General features: G+C 44.0%; 1 protein-coding gene across 6 annotated transcripts in view; it reads left to right on the forward strand.

Moving 5' to 3' along the window:
- STK39 (serine/threonine kinase 39) overlaps nucleotides 1-23,116 on the forward strand; it is a 238,268-nt gene that overhangs the window by 157,236 nt on the left and 57,916 nt on the right. For all 6 annotated transcript variants that reach the window (XR_004539616.1, XR_004539615.1, XM_033946332.1 and 3 more), the window contains exons 11-14: nucleotides 4,249-4,371; nucleotides 4,720-4,755; nucleotides 8,949-9,011; nucleotides 13,108-13,175. Coding sequence is in view for 4 of the 6 variants with exons in the window: in XM_033946332.1 (XP_033802223.1) it covers nucleotides 4,249-4,371; nucleotides 4,720-4,755; nucleotides 8,949-9,011; nucleotides 13,108-13,175 (290 nt within the window). In the remaining 2 variants the exon portion in view is untranslated. The remainder of the gene's footprint in view (nucleotides 1-4,248; nucleotides 4,372-4,719; nucleotides 4,756-8,948; nucleotides 9,012-13,107; nucleotides 13,176-23,116) is intronic.

Genomic DNA, 23,116 nt, shown 5'->3' on the forward strand with positions numbered 1-23,116 from the left:
CTTATGATGGATGCCAGCCTGTTGGGTTGGGGTGCTCACAGCGGGGACTGCCCCATTCAGGGTCAATGGACTCCTCATCAGAAAGGTTGGTTGATTAATCTTCTGGAGCTCTGGGTAATTCGTCTGGCGTTACTCACTCTCCAGCCCCTTCTGGACAGAAAAGCAGTGCAAGTATTCTCGGACAACACCACAGTGGTGGTGCTCAACAGAAAGTATGCAGGTGAGGCTGGGCTCACTTAGAGCACTGGTCTTTGACCTAGGGGCTGCAGCGTGAGTGGACTGCTGGGCACGATGGACCACTGGTCTGACCCAGCAGCGGCAATTCTTATGTGAAGGGGACACAAGAGGCTCGCATACTGATTGGCTGGGCGGAAGCACATCTTCTATCTCTCTTGGTGGTCCATGTTGCTTGAGTCGACAATGTTGAGGCAGACTTCCTCAGCTGACAGGTCATGGACCCGGAAGAATGGTCCCTCTCACAGAAGGTGTTCCGTCTGATTGTGCAGCACTGGAGTCAGAACCAAATGGACTTGATGGCTTCAGTAGATAACTCGAAAGCCAGGTGCTTTTTCAGTCAATGAACACAGTGCTGAAACCTAGGGCCGGACTCCTTGGGTCAGCCCTGGCCGGCTCACGAGCTCCTTTGTGTTCCCTCCGTGTCCTCTGGTTGGTTGGGTCACCCGCCAGATAGGGACGTATCCCAGTCTTGTGATTCTAGTAGCTCCGGACTGGTCTTGTCACCCGTGTTGTGCGGATCGTGTATCTTTAACGGGACAGGAAACTCCAACTCCTTCAGTCAGGGGCCGGTGCCCATGGAGAATCCAAAGTGCTTTTGTTTTGAGCGATCAGCCTTGATGAAGCAGGGTTATTCAGATGTAGTTATCTTGACACTTTTGCAGTCAAAGAAGCTCTCTTCTATGGCAGAAATCAGACAGGAATCTGAAGCCGTCGGCTCAGTGTGCGGCAGCGGCAAAGAAGGCTAACAGGATGTTGGGCATGATAAAGAAGGGAATCGCGAGTAGATCGAAAGAGGTCATAATGCCGCTTTATAGAGCAATGGTCAGACCACACTTGGAATACTGTGTCCAACACTGGTCTCCATACCTGAAGAAGGATATAACACTGCTGGAGAGGTTGCAGAGGCGAGCGACAAAGCTAGTAAAAGGTATGGAGAACTTGAGCTACCAAGAATGCCTCAGAAATCTGGGATTATTCACCCTTGAGAAGAAAAGACTGAAGGGGGATCTAATAGAGACTTTTAAAATATTAAAAGGAATCGACAAAATGGAGCAAGCTCGCTCACCGACAAAGGGAAAGAAAGAAGAGCAAGAAACAGCGTTATTCACTTTGTCAAATGTGACTCGGAGAAGAGGTCATGGACTGAAACTGAGAGGGGTTACGGCCATGACAAATGTCAGAAAGTTCTGTTTCGCACAGCGGGTGGTGAACGCCTGGAACTCTCTCCCAGAAGATGTGGTGGAGGAAACCACCATTTTAGGATTTAAGGTAAAATTGGACGCACATCTTCTTACGGGACACATTGAGGGATACAAATGATTAAGGTATTCGCCCAGGTACGCCTGGCTGAGCTTCCGCATGTGCGGACCACCAGACTGGATGGACCCCAGGTCTGATCCGGTGCAGGCATTTCTTATGTTCTTATGCTTCTTATGCCAAAGCCTGGAAGGCTTTTCAACAGTGATGTGCTAAGCACCAGGTGGAGCCTGAGAGGGCTCTCATTTCAGTGGTCCTGGCTTTTCTTTAGGCAGGCTTAGAAAAGGGTTTAACAGTGACCTCCCTTAAAGTTCAGGTCGCAGGCCTTTCGTGCTTTAGAGCATGCAGAGGCACTAGTTTGCTTACTGCTCATCCAGATGTGAACAGGTTTATGAGAGAAGTGCTTCATTTGCAACCTCCCTTGCATCATCCTTTCCCTTCGTTGAATCTTAACATCATTCTGCAGGGCTTGGGGAAGCCCCATTTGAGCCACTGAAGGATGCTTCTCTTCTGGATCTAACGATCAAGACTGTCTTTCTGGTCGACATTGTCTCTGCATGGTGTATTTTGAAGCTTCAGGCAGAGAACCCTTTCTCCATATTATGGACACAGGAGTTGTCTTCCATACTGTACCTTCCTTTCTACCAAAGGTGCTATCCACCTTCCATGTCAACCAGGAGGTTTGTTTGCCTAATTTCATTCTACAGTTTCAGAGCACAAAAATCAATCTTACACAAGTTGGATTTCAGGAGAGCCTTGCCCCATTATTTGGAGAGGACTAATGATTTCCAGCTGTCTGATCAGCTTTTTGTCATGACTGCTGCGCCTCTCTGTGGTCGGCCAACATCCAAGTCCTTGATCACTCGATGGATTCAAATGGCCATTTCCGCGTCCTACATCGCCTGTGACAAGCAGCCACCGGTTTCTCTTAAGGCCCTCTCGACTAGAAGTGTTGCGTCATGGGCAATCCATCCTAAAGAAATTTGCATGGTGGCTACTTGGTCCTCTCTGCATATTTTTACCCGGTTTTACCAAGTGGATGTGGCAGCTCGTTCTGATGCCACTTATGGGACCTCGGTGTTGAGGACAGGCTCTTCTGTCCCTACCTAGCTGCTACCATTGCTTTGGTACATCACCTGGCATATGGAATCCAGAAGAGACATAACAGAATGGAAGATTAGGTATTTACCTTCAATAATCTTCTTTCTGTTAGTCTCTGAGGTTACAATCATCTAGGGTGGTGGATACATGGAATGCGCTACCAGAGGATGTGATAAACAGGAGCATGCTACAGGGGTTCAAAGAAGCTTTGGATAGGTACTTGGAAGACAAAGGGATTGAGGGGTACAGATAAGAGTAAAGGTAGATTATAGGGATGGGATTAGAGATAAGTTACTAAATTAGTCAGGGACCACTGTTCAGGCACTAAGCCTGATGGGCCGCCACGGGAGCGGACCGCTGAGCAAGATGGACCTCTGGTCTGACTCAGCGGGGGCAACTTCTTATGTTCTTATTTGGCTTAATACCATAGATTGCAATATCGCTCTATTAACTGCATTTGTAAGAATTAGATTTTTTTTTTAACAGGTAACATGAACTAAGCTCAAGCATGAACATTAAGGAAGTATTTAATTGATTATTTTAGACTAGTTTTTAAGCCCGTTATATTAACAGGTGCTAGAATAGATGTGTGTGTCTCTTTTTTTCTCTCTCTCTTCTTGGCCACTTTCTGTCTGTCTTTCCTTCTTTCTGTCTCTCTCATTCCTCAACTGTCCACCACCACCCTTTGCCTGCTCCCCCTGTCCAGCAGTAGCCCTCTCCCTTCCTTTTACTTGCTCCATGTCCAGCAGTACCCCTTCCCTGCTCCCCACTGTCCAGTAGCAGCCCTTCTCACTTCGTTTTACCTCCCCCTGTCCAACAGCACCTCTTCCCTGCTCCCCCCTGTCCAGCAGTAGGCCTTCTCCCTTCCTGTTACCTCCCCCCTGTCTAGCAGCACCCATTACCTGCTCCCCCTGTCCAGCAGTAGGCCTTCTCCCTTCCTGTTACCTCCCCCCCTGTCCAGCAGCACCCCTTACCTGCTCCCCCTATCCAGCTTCCTGGTCTCTTCTGGCCCACCGGCATGAACCGCTGCCACCACTGCTGCTCTTCCATGTATTACTAGGCAAAGCTTACGCTGCAATTTCCTCTGCTGTCTCCTTCTCTTTCAACTGTATTTCATTCTGATGCTGTTTTCGCCGTTCCTTCTCCTTCTCGTTGCGTCTGCCCTCCTCTTCAAAGCAGCCTGCTGAGGTTCGCCAGCCAGCCGGCGAACCTCGCAAGCCGCTCTCCACCTTGGTAGCACGTTCCCTCTGATGCGTGCTATTGAGGTGGAGAGCGGCCTGCAAGGTTCACTGGCCGGCCGGCGAACCTCAGCAGGCTGCTTTGAAGAGGAGCGGCGGCAGCGATTGGTGAGTGAGGGCAGGAGGGAGTCACTGGTGTGTTCACTGCCTCCGTGTTAGAAAATGGAATTCGGCACGGAGGGACACATCATGCTGTCAGGGAACACACCGTCCTAAGTGCGCATGTGCGCTTAGGATTTTATTATAGAGGATTTGTATATGGATGCCATGATAGAGTACACAGTTGAGTGCTAGGTTTGAAATCATAGCTTCCTTCCAACAGTGAAATACATTTTTGAACTATTTAATAAACCCTTAATAGTTGTGCATATTGCATCTGTATGTCTGATACATAGCTAGTTTTTTGTTTTGTTAGGTTAGAAGAGTACCCGGCTCCAGTGGTCATCTCCATAAGACTGAAGATGGTGACTGGGAGTGGAGTGATGATGAAATGAATGAAAAAAGTGACGAATTCAAAGCTGCATATTCTTTAGAAAAGGTATTAATCATGTTAGCACTTGTTGCTACTGACTTGCTTTTGTTTTAGTACAGTTAATGCAGGGTGGATTTGACTTTAATCAAATCAATTTAAATCACAAGTCAGAAAGACTTGATTTAAATCATGCCTATGGCATTATGAATGGATTAATGGAATTCATTTACCAAAAAATTTAAACATTGCATGAATATACAGCCTCATGCTACATAATTAAAAACTAATGTATTTTAGATAGATTTTTTCCTCAAGAAAGCATTTTACAATTTTAAAAAATCCAATTTAAATTTTTTAAAAGTCTTTTTTTTTTTTTAATGCACACTGGTTGTGATAATTTTAATTGTCTTTCAGTCAAGAAGAGTGAAGGAAGAGCAGCATTTTACTGAGGTAAACCGATTTTAATGTGCAGATTTAATGCTGAATTGTGTTTAGGTGTTGTAGAAAGATTTATTGATGACTAATCAGTTACATAAACAAATATGTGCCTGTTTTAGTCAGATGCTAGGGAAAACCTCCTTCCCAAGGTTCGTTATTTAGCCAGTTTATACTAAGAATAGAGGCCAAGGCTATGGGAAGAATTTTTATTATGAAAATAGAAAAATATAATTCATAAGCCAGCAGCAATAACTAATTATTGTTCACAATGTCTCTGTACATATATATATATATATATATCATTACATAATTATCATACCACACTTGCTAGATAAATGAGTAAAACTAATTCTTACACTCTAAATAATTCCTTATAATAATAATACCTGATTAGCAGCATCTATTACAGTTTATCACCAAAAGTAGCTTTACAAATCCTTATCCTATACAACAAATAGAATACTTTTATCTAACCCCAGCTGATAAGATAGATAAGTTCCTTATTTTCACCATCCAATTAGGCCTACGGAATTATTCTTCTCAGCACAAAAGATATGAATTCCCTTGCTACAGGAACAAGAGTTCGTCAGCCACTGGTGCAGCTGTAAATTAGGTTGGCAGCAAAGGTTTCCTTTATGTGATGGAATCCAGACCTGTTTAAAGTCCAGCTCTCTCTCTCTGTCTGTCTCTCTGTCCGTCTCTCTCTATCTCTCTCTATCTCTCTCTCTCTCTAGCTCTAGCTCTATCTCTCTATCTATCTCTCTCTCTATCTATCTCTATCTGTCTCTCTCTCTATCTATCTCTATCTATCTCTATCTATCTCTCTATCTATCTCTATCTATCTCTCTCTCTCTCGCTCTCTCTCTCTCTCTCGCTCTCGCTCTCTCTCTCGCTCTCTCTCTCGCTCTCTCTCTCGCTCTCGCTCTCTCTCTCTCTCTCTCTCTCTCTCTCTATCTCTATCTATCTATCTATCTCTTCGTTAGATAAGACCAGCACATGAGCCATAACTCCCCCGAGATTCACACAGGCTGAGCATGTAGGCATAGCTCTGGATGTCCTTGACTAGAATACAGTTCATGGTACATACCCAGAATGCATCAGGCAGAAACAGCAAAGATGTATTCTTCTTTCTCTTCTTGCTAGGTTTAGGCTGAAATGATTTCTTGCAAACAATGGTTCAGGCTTGATGATGTCAGAGAGGCCTCACCTTCAGGTGCAAATAAGGAAACACCCCTACAGTGTGACAGTTTGAACTACTTACTACTGACTCACAAATTATATCAAGCTGCTGATCTTTTAAGCAACCACTTCTAATGGTGCAAGCCTTCACTATGAGTATTCGCAATCTTTCTATCTACTCTTCCAGTGGATACAGTTTGCTCTCTTCAAACCTTTTGCTGTTTTCAGCATTACTACCACACACACCCTACCCCACCTCTACCCCCGGCACTTTAAATTTAAAATGATTCATTTTTGTTTCACTCATAGCAATCATTTGTTTACAGTAGAGTTTTAATGCCCTTTGATAGTTTAAATAAATCTTTTTACAAAGAATTGTATTTTGACAGAGAATTTGGTAAGGGCAGTGCACCATGTGTGAAACAGAGTCCTGGTACTAAGTGAAATTCCAAAATAGGAAGTCACTATGTGTTAGATAGCCAGGGACTGTATCATACAGGACTTTGTTTAAAATAAATAAATTCAAACGCCCTTAAATGAGACAGGATGCCAATGAAGGCTGGCTTGCACTGGAGCGGTCTCAGCAATTGTTTCAGGTTTGTTGCAAGCTAAGTAAGCTTCTTGCTGGAGGTCCTGAAAGCATTGCAAGCAAATAGATCTCATGCATATTCATTGGGGAAATCCTGAAAACCCGACTGGATTGCGGCCCTCGAGGAGGGACTTTGACACCCCTGCTTTAGGGTATACATATTTAGGGTTTCCAGTCTCTCCTCATAACGTCTTCTGGTGCAAACCTCCTACCATTTTCGTCACCACCTTCTTCGAGTCTTATGTCCTTTGCCAGATACAGTCTCCAAAATTGAACACAACACTCCAAGTGTACAGGTCACGCTTCTCTCTATATAACCTAGCATCCTTCTGGCAACAGCTACCATCTTGTCACACTGTTTCTTTGCCTTTAGATCTTCAGACACTATCACCACAAGGTCCCTCTCCCCATCCGTGCATATCAGCTTCTCACTTCCCAGCACATATGACTTCTTCCAATTTGTAATCCCCAAATGCATTACTCTGCACTTCTTTGTATTTGAACTTCAGTTGCCAAATATTAGATAATTTCTCTAACTTTTGGCAGATCCTTTTTCATATTTTCCACTCTCTCCTCGGTGTCTACTTTTGTTACAAATCTTGGTATCATCTGCAAAAAGGCAAACTTTTTCCTTCTAACCCTTCAGCAATGTCGCTCACAAACATATTGAACAGGATCAGCACCAATCTTTTAGGGACTCTACTACTCACTTTTCCCTCTGAACGAATTCCATTAACTACCACCCTCTGGCGTCTGTCCATCAACCAGTTTCTAATCCAGTTCACCACTTTGGGTCCCAACTACAGCCTGTCAAGTTTGTTCAAGAGCCTTCTATGAGGAACCTTGTCAAAGGTTTGCTGAAATCCAAGTAAATTACATCTAGCATATGCCCTTGATCCAATTCTCTGGTCACCCAATCAAAAAATTCAATCAGATTTGTTTGGCATGATTTACCTTTAATAAATGCTTTGATTAGTCACCCATCAGCAATCTATAAATCTCTTTGTATATAAAAAATGACCACACAAAATATGCTTAATAGTGCTTAATAGTGAACGCTCAGACCTACAACTATATCCCAGTGAAATATCACAGAGAAGCTGTGTAAAGAGACCATCATTGCTTGTTCACAGTCTCACCCACCATTACTATATAACATAAGTTCTAACAACATCCACAGCTCCTAAAAAAGGAACAATAACTACTTATCTTAGTAAGGTGGTACTGTAGTCTTTACAGCTACTCCGGGTACATTCTTAATCACCACTGCTGCACAAAATGCATGTTCACCAACCCCCCAACCCAGGTTTCACCGGTTGGCTTCATCAGGAGGGGTACTACAAAACAAAATTACACCCAGTCACTCACTCTCCCACCACACTAAACAAAGTTCACCAAACGCACTACATCATACAATAGAATATTAAAATTCACTCAACTTCAAATTATACTTCTTACAAATTCTTACTACAGGCTTACCGGGACAAACAACTTCCTTCCTCCAGCACACAGCACACCTTTAGTAAAACCATGTTGCCTTAGATTTTAACTGAAGTGACTGTTTATCTGAATTAGTGATTTTTTTGTAAGATCTTCCTTCCATAGGATCAGCATTGTTTTTGTTTTGTTGATGTTAGTAACATCATGTCACCTAACCAGCGGCTAATTTGTTCTAGTTTTAAGTTTAAATCAGAAATACCATTGGGGTTCTCAGTGTCTAGTGGGTAAAGGAATTATGTCGTCGGCGTATGCGTATAGTGACAGACCAGTTGATTGATCAAATGTTATCAAGGGTGAAAGAAAAAATATTGAAAAGGAGTGGTGAGTATTGATTCTTGTGGAATGCCACAAGATCAAAAGATGATGAACTATTGAAGGTCACTTTGGACTGATGGTCTGTGAAGTAAGATTGAAACCAACTCAAAACCTGAACTGAAATTCCCACTGAAGCAAGAGAGAGAGAGAATGTCCTCTTCCCTCTTTCTCTCCTCTCAGAAAGAACCGTAACAATATGACTCAACAGTGTATTTTCTTTTAATGCTTTTTGGTTATTTTGTAAATAGCCATGACTTGGCTGCCCAAAATTGTGCGATCCATCAAGTGAATGAAATAAACATCAACATGATGTTTATTTTCTTGTAAGCTATTTTTGGGTCACACTTGGTGTATATATGTATAACAAGACATTTGAATTATATAAGTGCTGTTGTGTTCACAGTACTGCATAAGATAAATCATAAGATGGTATCTGTCACTGGGAGGATAATTTGTTCAAGGTTACACATTGAGATAATCAGTATAGTATATCTAGGATTTTAGCTATAGTATGTTGCATGTACATACTTAGGTTTTTGTTGTATAATACTCATGTATTGTTGTACTGTGTGGGTAATTTTGATGAAGTAACTTCATGTAGAAAACAACTCTTTTTTGACAGAGCACTTTGAATGCTAGTGATATCGCAGCATGTGTAGAACATCTGACTGTACAAGAATCTCAGGTATGCCTGTGTAATTGCTGTGAATAACTATACATGATTATATTTGCAATATGGAAGAGAAATTTTAGAATTAAGAATGAATTGCCATAGAGCAACACAACCCAAGACCAAACCGCACCATAACCCAAATTCACTCATCTACCCTAAAACGATTCACAACCACCAAACAGAAACCACCACCCTTAACTGTGCCTACTTAAACGTCAGAGCCCTAGGTCCAAAAACAGAACTTATAAAAACCTGGATAAAAAACGAAAACCTAGACTGCCTCTTCCTCACAGAAACCTGGCTAACATCGGACACAGACCCAAGAATTACAGAGGTCTGCCCTCAAGGATACAAAATTACAGTGACCTGCAGAGAGAAAAAAAGAGGAGGTGGATTAGCGATCTTACTCAAAGACTCCCTAACCTTAAACATATTGGAAAAATCTTCCACCCCTTACATGGACCTTTTAGCATGTCAAATCTCTTCCATCGCACTGAAAAACTCACTAAACTGCATGCTCTGTTATATAACACCGGGAAACTGGGCCATGGTTAGATCCGAATTTGAAAACTTCATATACCAAAACTCACTTACAGCAGCACACAATCTTATCCTAGGAGACCTAAACCTCCATCTTGAAGACCATTCATCCAAGCCAGTAGACAATCTACTTTCTTTCCTCAATGCCCTATCCTTCCAAATTTTAAACCCACAAACTACTCATGAGAAAGGACACCAACTGGACATTGCAGCCTTCATGACCCATCAAACATCTACTTCAGAAATTCAAACGTCTAATGGAACCTGGTCCCCATCCCTCTGGTCAGACCACTACACTTACACCTTCAACATCATCTGGACCAAAAACAAATCCAAACCAATATCCAAAATAGTAACCTACACATCACGCAAACGCATCGAGCCCGCCATTTCTGGTCAAAAGTAGATGAAACAATCCAAGAAGATAACACCAAAGACTTCATTTCACACTGGGGCTATTTGAGCAACAACATCCTTGATGAACAAGCCCCACTTCAAACCAAAACCAGAACATGCAGACGATCAGACCAATGGTTCGACGAAGAATTACTCCTACTCAAGAGACAATGTAGACGTCTGGAAAGAAAATGGAGAAAAACCAACCAAGATCACACGAAAACCGCCTGGAAAAAATTAACAAACAATACAAACTTCTATTAAAAGAAAAGAGAAAAAAACATTACACCAACCTAATAGGCACGGAAACCCAAGACACCAAAAAACTATTCCAAATATTAAAAGATCTAACTAACACCATACCCTATTTGACCACTAACAATAACTCCTCCCCTTCAGCCTCCCTCCTAGCTGAACACTTCAAGAATAAAATTACAAACACCAGAGCTACTCTCATTAGTAACCCATCCCACCTACTTGAAGTCACAATACTCCCTACAGAAAATGAATCTTGTGCTGCAGACAGATCTTGGTCCCAATTCCCTAAGATACATTGGACCGGATTCAACAAACTCTACAATAAGTACAGCCACGCATCATGTGAACTCAACCACTGCCCGCCATATCGCCTGTCATTAGCGAGCACTAAGTTCCGTACCTTACTCCTACACTGGATACAAACCATGCTCACAGATGGCATTTTCCTGAATGACCTCAGCGAAATCATCATCACCCCAATCTTAAAAGACCCAAAAGGACCAACAGACCTCTCATCCAACTACAGACCAATAGCCTCAATACCTCTATATCAAACAGAAGGATTAGTAGCCAAATTCCTCACCAACTATCTCGAGGACCATAACTTACTCCATCCCAAACAATCCGGCTTCAGAACTAACCAGCACAGAGACACTACTAGGCTCCCTTATTGACACAGCAAGACAACACCTCAGCATTGGAAAAAAAATGCTGCTCATACAGTTGGACCTGACGGCGGCATTTGACCTGGTAGACCATAACATCCTACTGCAAATCATGGACTCAATAGGCATCTCAGATAAAGTATACTCATGATTTGAAGGTTTCTTAAAATCCAGAACATACAAAGTAAAATCAGAGAAAGAAAAATCCAAACCTTGGTCCAACCCCTGCGGCGTTCCACAAGGGTCCCCACTGTCCCCTACTCTCTTCAACCTATATACGGCCTCTCTTGGCGTTTACCTGAACAAACAAGGCCTATCCTCTTATAGCTATGCTGATGACATCACCATCCTCATTCCTTTCGACCAACCAATGCTCTTAATGTCAGACACACTACACAGAACTCTAGCTACAGTTACGACTTGGATTGAAGACCACAAACTGAAACTCAACCCAGACAAAACTAAATTCATCCTCCTAGAAAATAACAAAATCCCAACCATAACCAGCTTAGAAATCAACTCTATCAACTACCCTTTGCAAACCACCCTAAAACTTCTAGGTATGATTATTGACAGAGGCTGCACCATGCAATCACAAATTAACAAAACAATACAGAAATCTTTTGCAGTTATGAGAAACCTTAGACAAGTCCGAAAATTCTTCGAAAAAACACAATTTCAGCTCCTAGTACAATCTCTAATCCTAAGTATCCTAGACTATTGCAACATCCTCTACCTCCCCTGCCCTGCAATAATGATTAAACAACTACAGACAATTCAGAATACAGCTCTGAGACTCGTCTATTCATTGAAAAAACATGATCACATTACTGAGGCATTCATCAATTCTCATTGGCTTCCAATCCAGGAAAGAATACAATTTAAATTCTACTGTATACTATTTAAAACTATAAATGGAGACAGCCCAACCTACCTAAACGACCGCCTCATCCAAACCACCTCTACCAGGCATAGAAAAACATACACCCCATTCACTTACCCCCCAATCAAAGAAGTAAAACGGAAAAAATTATACAACGGACTACTGGCCACTCAGGCAGCGAAGATAGACAACCAAGTCTCCAACCTATTGACAACAACCCCAGACTACAAGATGTTCAGAAAGGAAATAAAAACTATACTCTTCAAGAAATCCCTTAATAAAGCTTAATACCATGATAAAGCTTAACCCCCTTTCTTACCATCCCCTCCCTAACCCCAGATCCTAGTGCTTTTTCCCTCTCTTGGAAACCTTCTCTGAACGTTGTAACCCTTCTTCCATAACTCTTTTTGTAATCCGCTTTGAACCGAAAGGTAATGGCGGAATAGAAATCTGTAATGTAATGTAATAGTCTCAAAATGAGTTTTCTTTTGTTTTAATTGATAAGATGTATGGTATGATATGCTATGGCTGTGATACAGAAACAGTAACTGAATTAGAACTGTATACACTGAAGAAAGCAGTAGCACAATGGCTGAAATGTCAGATTTAGACTCAAGACTGACAACTGCAACAATCACATTTAACTATTCTCTTAGCTTCAGTTTTACAAATTAGGGCATGATTCTCTGAAGCATTTATTCTCACATTTGTGTGACAGTGGTTCTTAAACCTGTCCTGGGGGTTTTCAAGATATCCCTAATGAATATGTATGAGGCATATTTGCATATAATAGAGGTGACAGGCATACAAATCTGCCTCATGCATATTCATTAGGGATATCTTAAAACCCCGACTCACTGGAGGTCCCCAGGACAGGTTTAAGAACCATTGGTATACAAGGTAAAAGGCTTGTTGGAATCCATACCTTAGTATGTTGATGGATTTAATTATGGCCTTTTACCTTTTGTTAATCATTAAAACATCAAATTTTTTTTTCATATCAAGCAGCATGGGGTAAGGATTTAGAACAATTGCTTTTGCTTACTGACACTTATGGGGAATTTAGGAGACATCTAAAACCATCTGTTTTCAAAGTATTTAGGCAGCTAATTCGTAAAAATTTTATTATGCACTATTTTGATCATTTTAGTGTGTCTAATTATTGGCTTTTAATTTTTTTTAGTTCTATTCAACTTTTGTTTTTTTAACTATTGTAAACCGCATAGAATTTTACAGCCTGATTATTATTATTATTATCTGATGATAACCTTCCTTCACTGGAAGATCTCTTTGCATGGTAGTAATGCTGACCCTTTTTAACATTTCACTATTTTCTGTAAGAATTTAACTATTTGATTTCTTAAAGGTGCAATCTAATGAAAGCCATCAATATTCAGAAGTCCCATCAGCAGTAAATCTTGTTTTAAGGTTAAGGTAAGAATTTTTCAGTGGTTTAGCTGGTTTTGTGATTTTCATATATCTATAATAGGAAATATACAGGTACATATTGAACTACTTTTATATTGGAATAATTAAAGGTTCAGCGTTGCTTCTATGATGTATTGGGTGTGTTTTACATTAATTGCTTATCAGGGAAAGGGCTATATGAAAAATAGAATTTATAGCTTTGGGCTAGATGCATGCTTTATTCTCTCTTTCCATTAATTTTATAATGTTGGATCACAGACATTTTAAATGAGTTCTGTACTGTAGGCAAGCTCTGGCAGAAGTAAAAATAGTTTAATTACAAGTTACATGTTCAAAAGACTTCACTGGCACTCTCACCTAACTATGCATAGACTTCTGTGCTGCACCCCTACATGGTTTCAAGAGGTTTCCCCTGGATATGTTTTAAACGACATGTGTTCTTACAAAGAGTGGTATTTTCTCTTTGAATATTAACTAGAATGTGTGCTTGTTAAGGGTGCTTGCATACTGCATCTGATTGGTCTACTGAAAATTGCCCACTTGCTGTTTGCTATTTTGAGTGAATAAGAGATGTTTAAATGACCACTGTTCATTAATGAAGTTTTATAATATGACTAATGTAAAGACATTTAAGGGGTAGATTTTTCAAAGTTTTGCTATGAGTAAACAGCATTTTACTCTCATAAAGAAGCACTAGGAGGAGAGTCTTCCAAAAGAATATCACCATGATGTGTCAGGAAGTGTAGCCAAGATTTCTCTTCGCAAAAGATTATTGCATCTTTGCAATGCATCACCTGAAGTTGATCTCTTTAAGAGTATGTGCCTAAGGAAGAAGGGTTAGTATACTGCCTTTGATAATGTTAATCACAGCTTACTCCTTGATACACTATCCTCACTTGGATTCCATGAATCTGTCCTCTCCTGTTTTGCCTCCTACCTTTTTCCAACAAACTTTTAGTGTAAGTGTTGGTTTGTCCTCTTCTTCTGCTACCCTGCTAGCGGTTGGCATACCCCAAGGTTTTATCTTAGGACCTCTTCTTTTCTCTCTCTACACCTCTTCCTTTAGTGCCCTTATCTCCTCCCATGGCTTCCAGTATCACCTATATGCTGACTACCTCCAGATTTACTTCTCTACACCTGAAATTTCATCTAAAGTCCAAGAAAGTATCTGCTTGTTTGGCTGACATTGCTGCCTGGATGTCTTGCCATCATCTGAAACTAAATACCGTATTTTTCGCTCTATAAGATGCACCTGACCATAAGACACAGCTATGTGTAGAGGAGGAAAAACCAAGAAAAAAAATGGTTAAGAACTTTTTTCTTGGTTTTTCCTCCTCTACACATAAGTGCATCTGGTGGTAGGCGTACCTTTTTTTTGTTGTTTGTTTGTTTAAATCTGTTTTATTAACAAGAACAAACCACACACCAACAAATGCAAAATGGCAGACAAGAATTGAAATAAACAAGACAGGGCTTCCCCCCCCCCAAGAGGACTGGACTCTGATGTCCTCCTAGGTTACAAAGGCGCCCCTATTCCCAACCCCCCTCCCTCCCAAGCAGACCCCCAATTCTAAGAACCAGAAAGAAAAAAACAAACCACTCAAGGTCAGACAGGTTGGGTAGGATACAACTGCAGTCGGTTCAAAATGCGACTACAACTCCGGGGAGGCAAACTGTCCAAATAAGGAGACCAAATATGAACAAAGTCTCTGCTTCTGTGGCGAGAGGAATAAGCCATGGTGGCCTCCCATCCCAGGAGTTCGTGTAATTTATTCCTCCAATGCCAGAAGGAGGGAGGAACATCAGCCAACCAGAAATTCAAAATACACTTTTTCCCCAAAATATAACATTTACTCAAAAACAATTTCTCAGCAGAGGTATAAACAAAAAACATAGAGAAATGAGTAAACAGCATATGAAATATGGAGAGAGGGACATGGACACGCAACAGGCCCCGAAGAAAGGAAGCCAAAGCCCCCCAAAAGCCCTGAATACTTTCACAACTCCAGTGTCTATGAAAGTAAGAATTCACCTCCATGTGACAAGTAAGACAGTATTGGGTATCAACACAGCCCATATGGTAGGCCTGACTCTGGGAGGTATACGCTCTCAACAAGGTCCTGTAGTGGCGTTCTCGGAGCTCAGCACTATGCACCAAAGCTAAGAGCTTGAAGCAAAAAATCCGACCCAAATCCCTCTGCCAAGCCTCCAACACAAAGGAGAAATCCAGAGGAGGCCCAAGAGCACCAAGCTGTTTATGAAAAAAAGGAAACTGAGACTTGAGGCTCAGGATCCTCCCCCCTCCTCCAAAAAGGCATGAAAGCGAAGTCCAAAATCCAGTGAAAGGGAACCCCCAGGAAGAGACTGCACATAATGCCATAATTGACCATGAGCAAAAGCAAGGCCCGGAGAGGGAAGACTATATTGCAGCAACTTGTCGCAGGACAGGAGCTTCCCGTCATCTTGCAGAACTTGGAAAATAAATTTAAAGTCCTCAGCCCGCCAGCGCCCAAAGACCGAGGGGAGCAACCCCGGCGGAAAAGAGAGATTCCTCTGGGTCCAGCACCTCCAAGTCCTCTTCTCTTGCGGGCCTCTGTGATCTCCCCTGCGGGTTCATGTGCAATGCTGTGCACACGTAGTAGCAGCAGTTGAGAGATGAAGTCAGCCTGGGGGGAGCCACAGCCACCGTGTCTTCTCAGCCTCCACCAGGGTTGATTGTGCTGCTCGGAGCCCCGCCACTTCCCCAGTGCAAACAGGAATAAGTCCGGAGCGGAGCCTGCAAGGAAAACAAAGCACCGCAGGAAACAAGTGTTGTGCCACTTCATCTCCATAGTGCCTGCGTGCCTACGAACACGCCCCCTCTGTCTGCCCTCTGCCAATCGGAAGGCGGGACACTATCAACAACCCCGCTGCTGAGAAGGAAGGGGTGGAGACCGGCGCTGGACTGCCGGCGATTAAAGAAAGGTGTGGGGGTGTTAAAAAAAGGTGCAGTGGGTGGGATATTCGCGCCATATGGAGCGCTGGACTGCTGGCGATTAAAGAAAGGTGCGGGGTGGGGTATTCGCTGGACTGCCGACGATTAAAGGAAGGTGTGGGGGTGTTAAAAAAAGGTGCAGTGGGTGGGGTATTCACTCCACAAGGACTGCTGGACTGCCGGCAATTAAAGAAAGGTGCGGGGGGGGGAGATAAAAAAGGTATAAGGGGGGTATTCGCTCCATAAGATGCACCATTATTTCTACCTACTTTGGGGGGGAAAATAAGTGCATCTTATGGAGTGAAAAATATGGTATGTCCAAGACTAAGCTGCTTCTCTTTCCTCCTAAACCCTCTGCTCCTCCTCCTCCTCAGTAAATAATACTGTCATTGTTTGTCTCCTCTGCTTGCAACCTTTGAGTCGTCTTTGATTCCGACCTCTCATTTTCTGCACACATCCACTAGCTACTTAGACCTGTTGCTTCTATCTCTTCAGTGTTACCAAAATTTGCCCCTTCCTCTCTGAGCACACTACCTGGACCCTTGTCCAAGCTCTCATAACCTCATGCTTGCATTACTGCAGTCTACTTCTAACTGGTATCCCGCAGTGTTGCCTCTCCCCCTTGCAATCTGGTGGAAGATGTCGTGCAGCAGAGTTTTGCACAACCTCGCTACACTCATGTTGCCCCTCTCCTTAAGTCACTTCACTTCATCTGCCATCACATACAGTTCAAGCTCCTGTTGCTGACCTACAATGTGTTCATTCTGCTGCCCCTCAATATCTTTCCTATCTTCTCTCTCCTTATATACCTCCAGAGAACTCCGTTCCTCAGATAAGCTGCTCTTAGCTTTACCCTTCTCCTCTACTGCCAATTCCAGACTTCTTTCCTTTCATCTAGTTGCTGCCCCCTATGCCTGGAATAAATGACCTGAGTTTCTGTCAAGCCCCTTCCCTTGTTTAAAAGCAGACTTGAAAACCCACCTTTTTGATATAGCCTTCAATCCTTAACCCTACTCTGCCCTCCAACCCAGCCAGTTGATTAACTGTTCCCCTTAACTGTATCCATGACATTGTAAGCGCTTTCGAGCAGGGACTGTTTTCTTCTTTTTTGTGACTCTGTACAGCGTTGCGTACGTCTGGTAGCTCTATAGAAATAATAGTAGTGGCAGTTCAATCATTAGGTATATAGATAGCTCAGTGACTGGACACAAGACTTTCATGGTCACTACCTGCTCTTTGGAATGATAGTAGACTTATGTATCATCTACATAAGATTTTAGATAGTGCTGGGGAGGAATAAACTGTCTTAGCACATAAGGGTACCAGTGGTATACAAAAGTGCAGGAAGGAAGAGGTAGAAGCCAAACTTAAGTTTTGGATAGATAAAATCTAGAATCTCCAAAGTAGCATTCTCAGAAATGCTCCTCATTCCACACATAGGACTCAAATAAGTTTCTGTTATGTCCCTTCTGGATTCCATAAGGTAGGTGTTGAATCCCAACTCGCAAACCAGGAGTTGCAGAAAGTTAACACTTTGCTGAACACGTGCTCCATTCCCTTAGCCTGAGAGCTAGAAAACATATCCAGTTACAATTTCTGCAAGCAATCTGTGCAGAAGTTTTTTGCAGTTGCTCTGCTTCTTTCTTTTTTTTTTGCTTAATTTGCCTTCTCTCTGACTTCAGTGCCTTGAGACCCCTTTCTGGTGGTCCCGTGTTGGAAGAAAAAATACAATCCTGCGGTGCCGGACTGCTGTTTCACAGAGAAACTGGTGGGACTGTGAAGCCAGCCTGCTGTGTGCCACCCTTCCTAAACTCGGGATCCCTTTCCCTGCAAGTTTGCTTTCTCAGGGGTTTTAAGCACAGGCTGTACGTATCTAGAGGGAAACCCACCTGGGTTTCAAGGCGTAAGCTGCTTTTTCCCGTCCCCAACTGCATGGCAAGGATCTGTGGGGGTGGAGGTCATACTCGGTGTCCGGCCAACTGGCAGTCTTAAGATCTTCATCTCTGGTCATTTAGAGCAGTTTCTGAGGCAGAAAATCCTTTTTCTCCATTCAGCTGCTGTTAATAATGCTGGCAGGCAAGGCACTACAGAACTGTACGTAAACCTCCATTATTTCCTATGGTAACTTTGGGGGTGGCTTGTGGAACGATTTAAGTCGTTTTTCACAGTTTCTGTGGCTAGGGTTCAGATCCCCTATCTCCCCAAATCACTATTTTCTTGTACAATCCCGCTTTATTCCAGGACCAGTGGGTTTTATGCATCCCTAGTCGCCAGACACTGTAGAAAGCTTCTGTAGCACTGTAGAAAGTCTTAACTCCTCTCTCTGCTAGCATATCCTGGAGTATGCCCCTTAGATTCCAGTCTTGCTTTCTGCACGCCAAGCCTGTAGAAGCTTATCTCTTCTGCTTGTTTTTTGTTTGTTTGTTTTTTTACTAGTTTTCAGTAATTTTTTCGATAATTCTTTCGTGGGTTTGCCCACATGCTGTGGAAGTTCCCTGCGGGGATATCCTTGTGGCAGGTGATCACAGCCCATTGGAGAATGTCTGTTTCGGGGGGTTCCCTGCGCTGCAGTAAGGCTCCTGGACAACCTTCAGGTCAGATCAGAGCTCCAGGATTGGGAACTAGCTCACCCCAGGTTCAACCGCTAGTGGGTGTAGCACAGGCTGAATGGTTCTGTGGAAGCATGACCGGAATCGGAGCTGGACTGCATGCCTCCACTAGGTGGTTGTGTGGCGTATCTGAGGGTGGCGGAGGTCACCAGCCATTGTGGTCAGGCTGGTAGAGCAGTCAGAAGACTTGAATTCCAGCTTTCCAGCTTCCAGCGGCTTTAGATCTCCCCCCCCCCCATGCTGTTTCAGCATTGCTTGTATTCTCTCCCATTCAGCACAATGAGTAACAGAGTGACAGCCAGTTCTGGCGATTTTGGGAGTTCTTAAAGAGGCGGTCCTGAGTGGTTTTCCTGCATGCTCTACCCCTCCCCATCTCTAAAATCCCCAAATCATTGTTTTTTAGGGATTCCTGTTCCTTTCCCGGGCCATTTTATTATAAAATCGGCATCTGCAGTGGCTATCTTGGATTTTCCCAATTTGAATAAAACTATATTTTTTATAGTTAGAAGGTACGCTTTTGCTCCAAACTTCATAGATGGCCTCCTCAGGTCGAGAAGGGTCGGATTCATACCTCATTTGTGGCAGATGGTTTCTACACAGCCATGTTCCACATGTGCTGTGGCCCATGAGGGGGGCGAAGCTTGCATGGATGTGGTGCCTTCCTCCTCTAGGGAGACCCTACTTGAGCCTTCTGCCCCAATTTCTGTGAAAATCATGTCAGGGGCTCTCGGGAGAACACTGGCGGCGTTTTGGTGAAACACAAGTGCAGTTCCAGAGAAAAGCTTCGTAAATCTGAGGTACACAGGGTGGATATCGCTACAAGAGACCTTTTGTCCCCGGAATTTGTGAATATGCTCTATCAGGCATATTTAGTTAAGAAGTCCATGCCTGTGGTCACCCCACTGACGTCTGGACAGTCGATAGGTGCTTCGCAGCCACTCAGCCCGAGTCTGTCACTTGGTTCCCCAGCGGGAACCCCGGAGCGTAAAAGGGCGATGCCTGCGATTGCATTGGGCACTCTTTCTATCTCTGCTTTCGCAGGGAGGTTCGGCGGTGGCCACTGATATGGCAAATTTGGCAGAGCTCCATGATCAGGATCTGTGTGGGTCCTGGGACTTGGCTGTTGATCCCACCATGCGCAGGTTCTTCAAACCTGCTCGTCTGGAGGACCACATTTCAGAATCTTCAGGAATTAGAACTGCAGCTGGTCCAGGAGGAATGTTCTCTCCTGAGTGATCAGAGGCCGCTAACTGCCTCCTTTCCTGATAACACCAATGTGGTTTGTATCCTGTCGGATGTTTGGGATAATCTGGTGAGCAGTTTTACCAAGTGATTTGCTTCTTTGAAGGTGGATTCAGCTGTGGCTCAGGTTACCAAGCGTACTTCTCTCTCTTCTGATGGAGGAATGGTCCTGAAGGATGTTCAGGACAGGAATGTGGATTTCATCTTTAAGCGCCTTTTTGATTGGCTGCGGCTGGGGTCAAGGTGGTGACAGCCTCGTCCTTCATTGCACGGGCGTGCCACTCCAAATTTCACCAGGACCCTGACAATGTGGTACTGCATAATTTGGGCTTTCTCATCTCAGGTTGATTATATGGCTGATGCCTTATGACATTCTGAAAGTTTTCGCCAAGCTGGGCGCTTATTCAGTGTCCTCCCATAAGATGCTGTGGATCTGGCAGTGGTCTGGGGACTCCTCCTCTAAGGCCACCATGAGCAAGTTGCTCTTTAAGGGACAATTTCTGGTCTGGATGATCTTATAGCAAGTGTACAAGACTGCAAGCCGAAGGCATTGCCCTGAAATAAGTCACGTCCCGCCAGGAGTTTGGGGTATTCTAATTTTCGTCCATTCTGACATCCTCACCAGTATGCTGGTCCTAACCCCTCAGGACAGAGGAACCCTTTGTTTTCCAGGACCCATTTTGAGGTTCTGGCTGTCAGCAGTCTTCAAACAGATGTCCAGCAACCCCTCCCCCCCCCAAGAAACAGTTCTGACGTCAGGCCTCCGGCCCCTCTCCCGCGCATCAAGTGGTGGTTGTCTGTCTTCCTAACGGAATGGGAGACTGTCACATCCGACTGCTGGGTCTTGGAGGTACTCTGCGATGGGCTCAAATTGGAGTTTTTCCGTCTTCTTTCCGAGCACTTTCTAGATTCCCCTGCAGGCTGCCCGAGAAGGTGCTTCGGGTGCAGGCCACGGTCCACAGATGGTTAGATCTTGCAGTCATCAAGCCTGTGCCAGAGGATGACTTGGGCTCTGGGAGATACTCGATATACTTCATTGTTCCAAAGAAAGGCTCTGAATATTGGAGACTGATCCTGGATCTCAAAATAGTCAATGCGACACTGAAGGTGGCGCCGGGGGAGTTCCTGGCCTCCCTGGATCTCATGGAGGCATATCTTCATATCTGCATTTTCCGGCGCACAGGAAGTGTCTGTGGTTTCATGTCTTGGAGCAGCATTTTCAGTTTGCAGCTCTTCCCTTCGGATTGACTACGGCGCCCAGGACCTTCACCAAGGTGATTGTGGTAGTGGCTGCACATCTCCGCTCTTTGGGTCTCCTGGTTCTTCTGTATAAGGACGATTGGCTGATCAGCTCCCTCTCTGAGGGGATCCAGGCAGTTCAGCAGGGGTTCACTTGCTGCAGCATCTGGGCTCGGTGATCAACCTTTGGAAGAGTCACTTAGAGCCCACCCAGGATTTGGAGTACCAGGGAATTTGTTTTCACATGAGACAGAACAAAGTGTTCCTTCCCTTAGCCCGTCAAGAGAAAATTCTGTTACGTCCCATTGGTCCCGGAATAAAGGGGGATTGTGCAAGAACAAAAGATTAGGTTCTTACCTTTGCTAATCTTCTTTCTTGTAAATCCTCCCTTAATTCCGGGAACCCATCTGATACGCTGATCACCTGCCTTGAAGTACTGGTAACCTGGATTTAAGTTTCAGACCAGCCTTGATAAGAGTGCCACCTGACTGGATCTAGCACCCCCTTTCTGACAGTGCAGATTGTCTCTTTATCTGGCAGCTCCAGGATATGCTAGCAGATGGAGGAGTTAAGACTTCAACCATCTGAGGCTTCCTACAGTGCCTGGCAACAGGGGATGCTTAAACCCACTGGTCCCAGAATAAAGGGAGGATTTACAAGAAAAATGAATAGCAAAGGTAAGAACCTAATCTTTCGTTGAATATTTAAGAAAAATTTTACCCCTATTAAACAAAGCTTCCTAACTAAGCTATAGGAAAAATTTCCTTCTGAGTCTCCGTACCTAATCAAGAAAGCACTACGCATAATCATAAAAGCTGCATACTGCATTGCACTGGTCATGTAATCCATATGTAAATATAAATATATTTTAAAAAATAATTTTATTTAAATAAAACTACTTGTGCAACAGTGGTAGTTTTGACTAGAGAATGACATGGTGGCTGTTACCCAGGATAAGCCACAGGTAACCCACCGAAGCAGTGTGGGGGAGAACAGTGTTCACCGTGGCTACGGGGACAAGGCCATTCACCGTGGAGTGGCGAATGGCTTTGTCTCCATAGTTAAGGGAGGGAATGTGCGTAGTTCTGATCACGCTCCCTCCCTCCTTACTGATAGCCATCGGCTGAGCATCTCCCTCCCTGCCTCTTACCTTCGAGGCTGGCAATTTCTCTAAATTTGCTTTCTACGTGCAGCTGGAGTGTTGAAATCGCATGTGGTTGCCGTAAAGGTCATCTCTGACGTAACCAGAAGTTGCATCAGAGATTACCTTTCCTGCAGCCACACACGATTTCAACGCTCCGGCTGCTCGTAGGAAGCAAATTTAGAAATTGCCTGCCGCAAAGGTAAGGGACAGGGAGGGAGAAAGGGAGGAAAGGTGGAGAAGAACAGACGCTGAAGGGGCCTGGGGAAGGTGGGGTGCAGAGGAACAGACGCTGAAGGGAACTGGGGAAGGTGGGGTGCAGAGGAATAGACGCTGAAGGGAACTGGGGAAGGTGGGGTGCAGAGGAACAGACGCTGAAGGGAACTGGGGAAGGTGGGGTGCAGAGGAACAGATGCTGAAGGGAACTGGGGAAGGTGGGGTGCAGAGGAACAGACGCTGAAGGGAACTGGGGAAGGTGGGGTGCAGAGGAACAGACGCTGAAGGGAACTGGGGAAGGTGGGGTGCAGAGGAACAGACACTGAAGGGAACTGGGGAAGGTGGGGTGCAGAGGAATAGACGCTGAAGGGAACTGGGGAAGGTAGGGTGCAGAGGAACAGACGCTGAAGGGAACTGGGGAAGGTGAGGTGGGGAGAAACAGACGCTGAAGGGAATTGGGGAAGGTAGGGTGCAGAGGAACAGACACTGAAGGGAACTGGGGAAGGTGAGGTGGGGAGAAACAGAC

The sequence above is a fragment of the Geotrypetes seraphini genome, chromosome 5 (genome assembly GCF_902459505.1).
Source record: "Geotrypetes seraphini chromosome 5, aGeoSer1.1, whole genome shotgun sequence".
NCBI classification, from domain to species: Eukaryota; Metazoa; Chordata; class Amphibia; order Gymnophiona; family Dermophiidae; genus Geotrypetes; species Geotrypetes seraphini.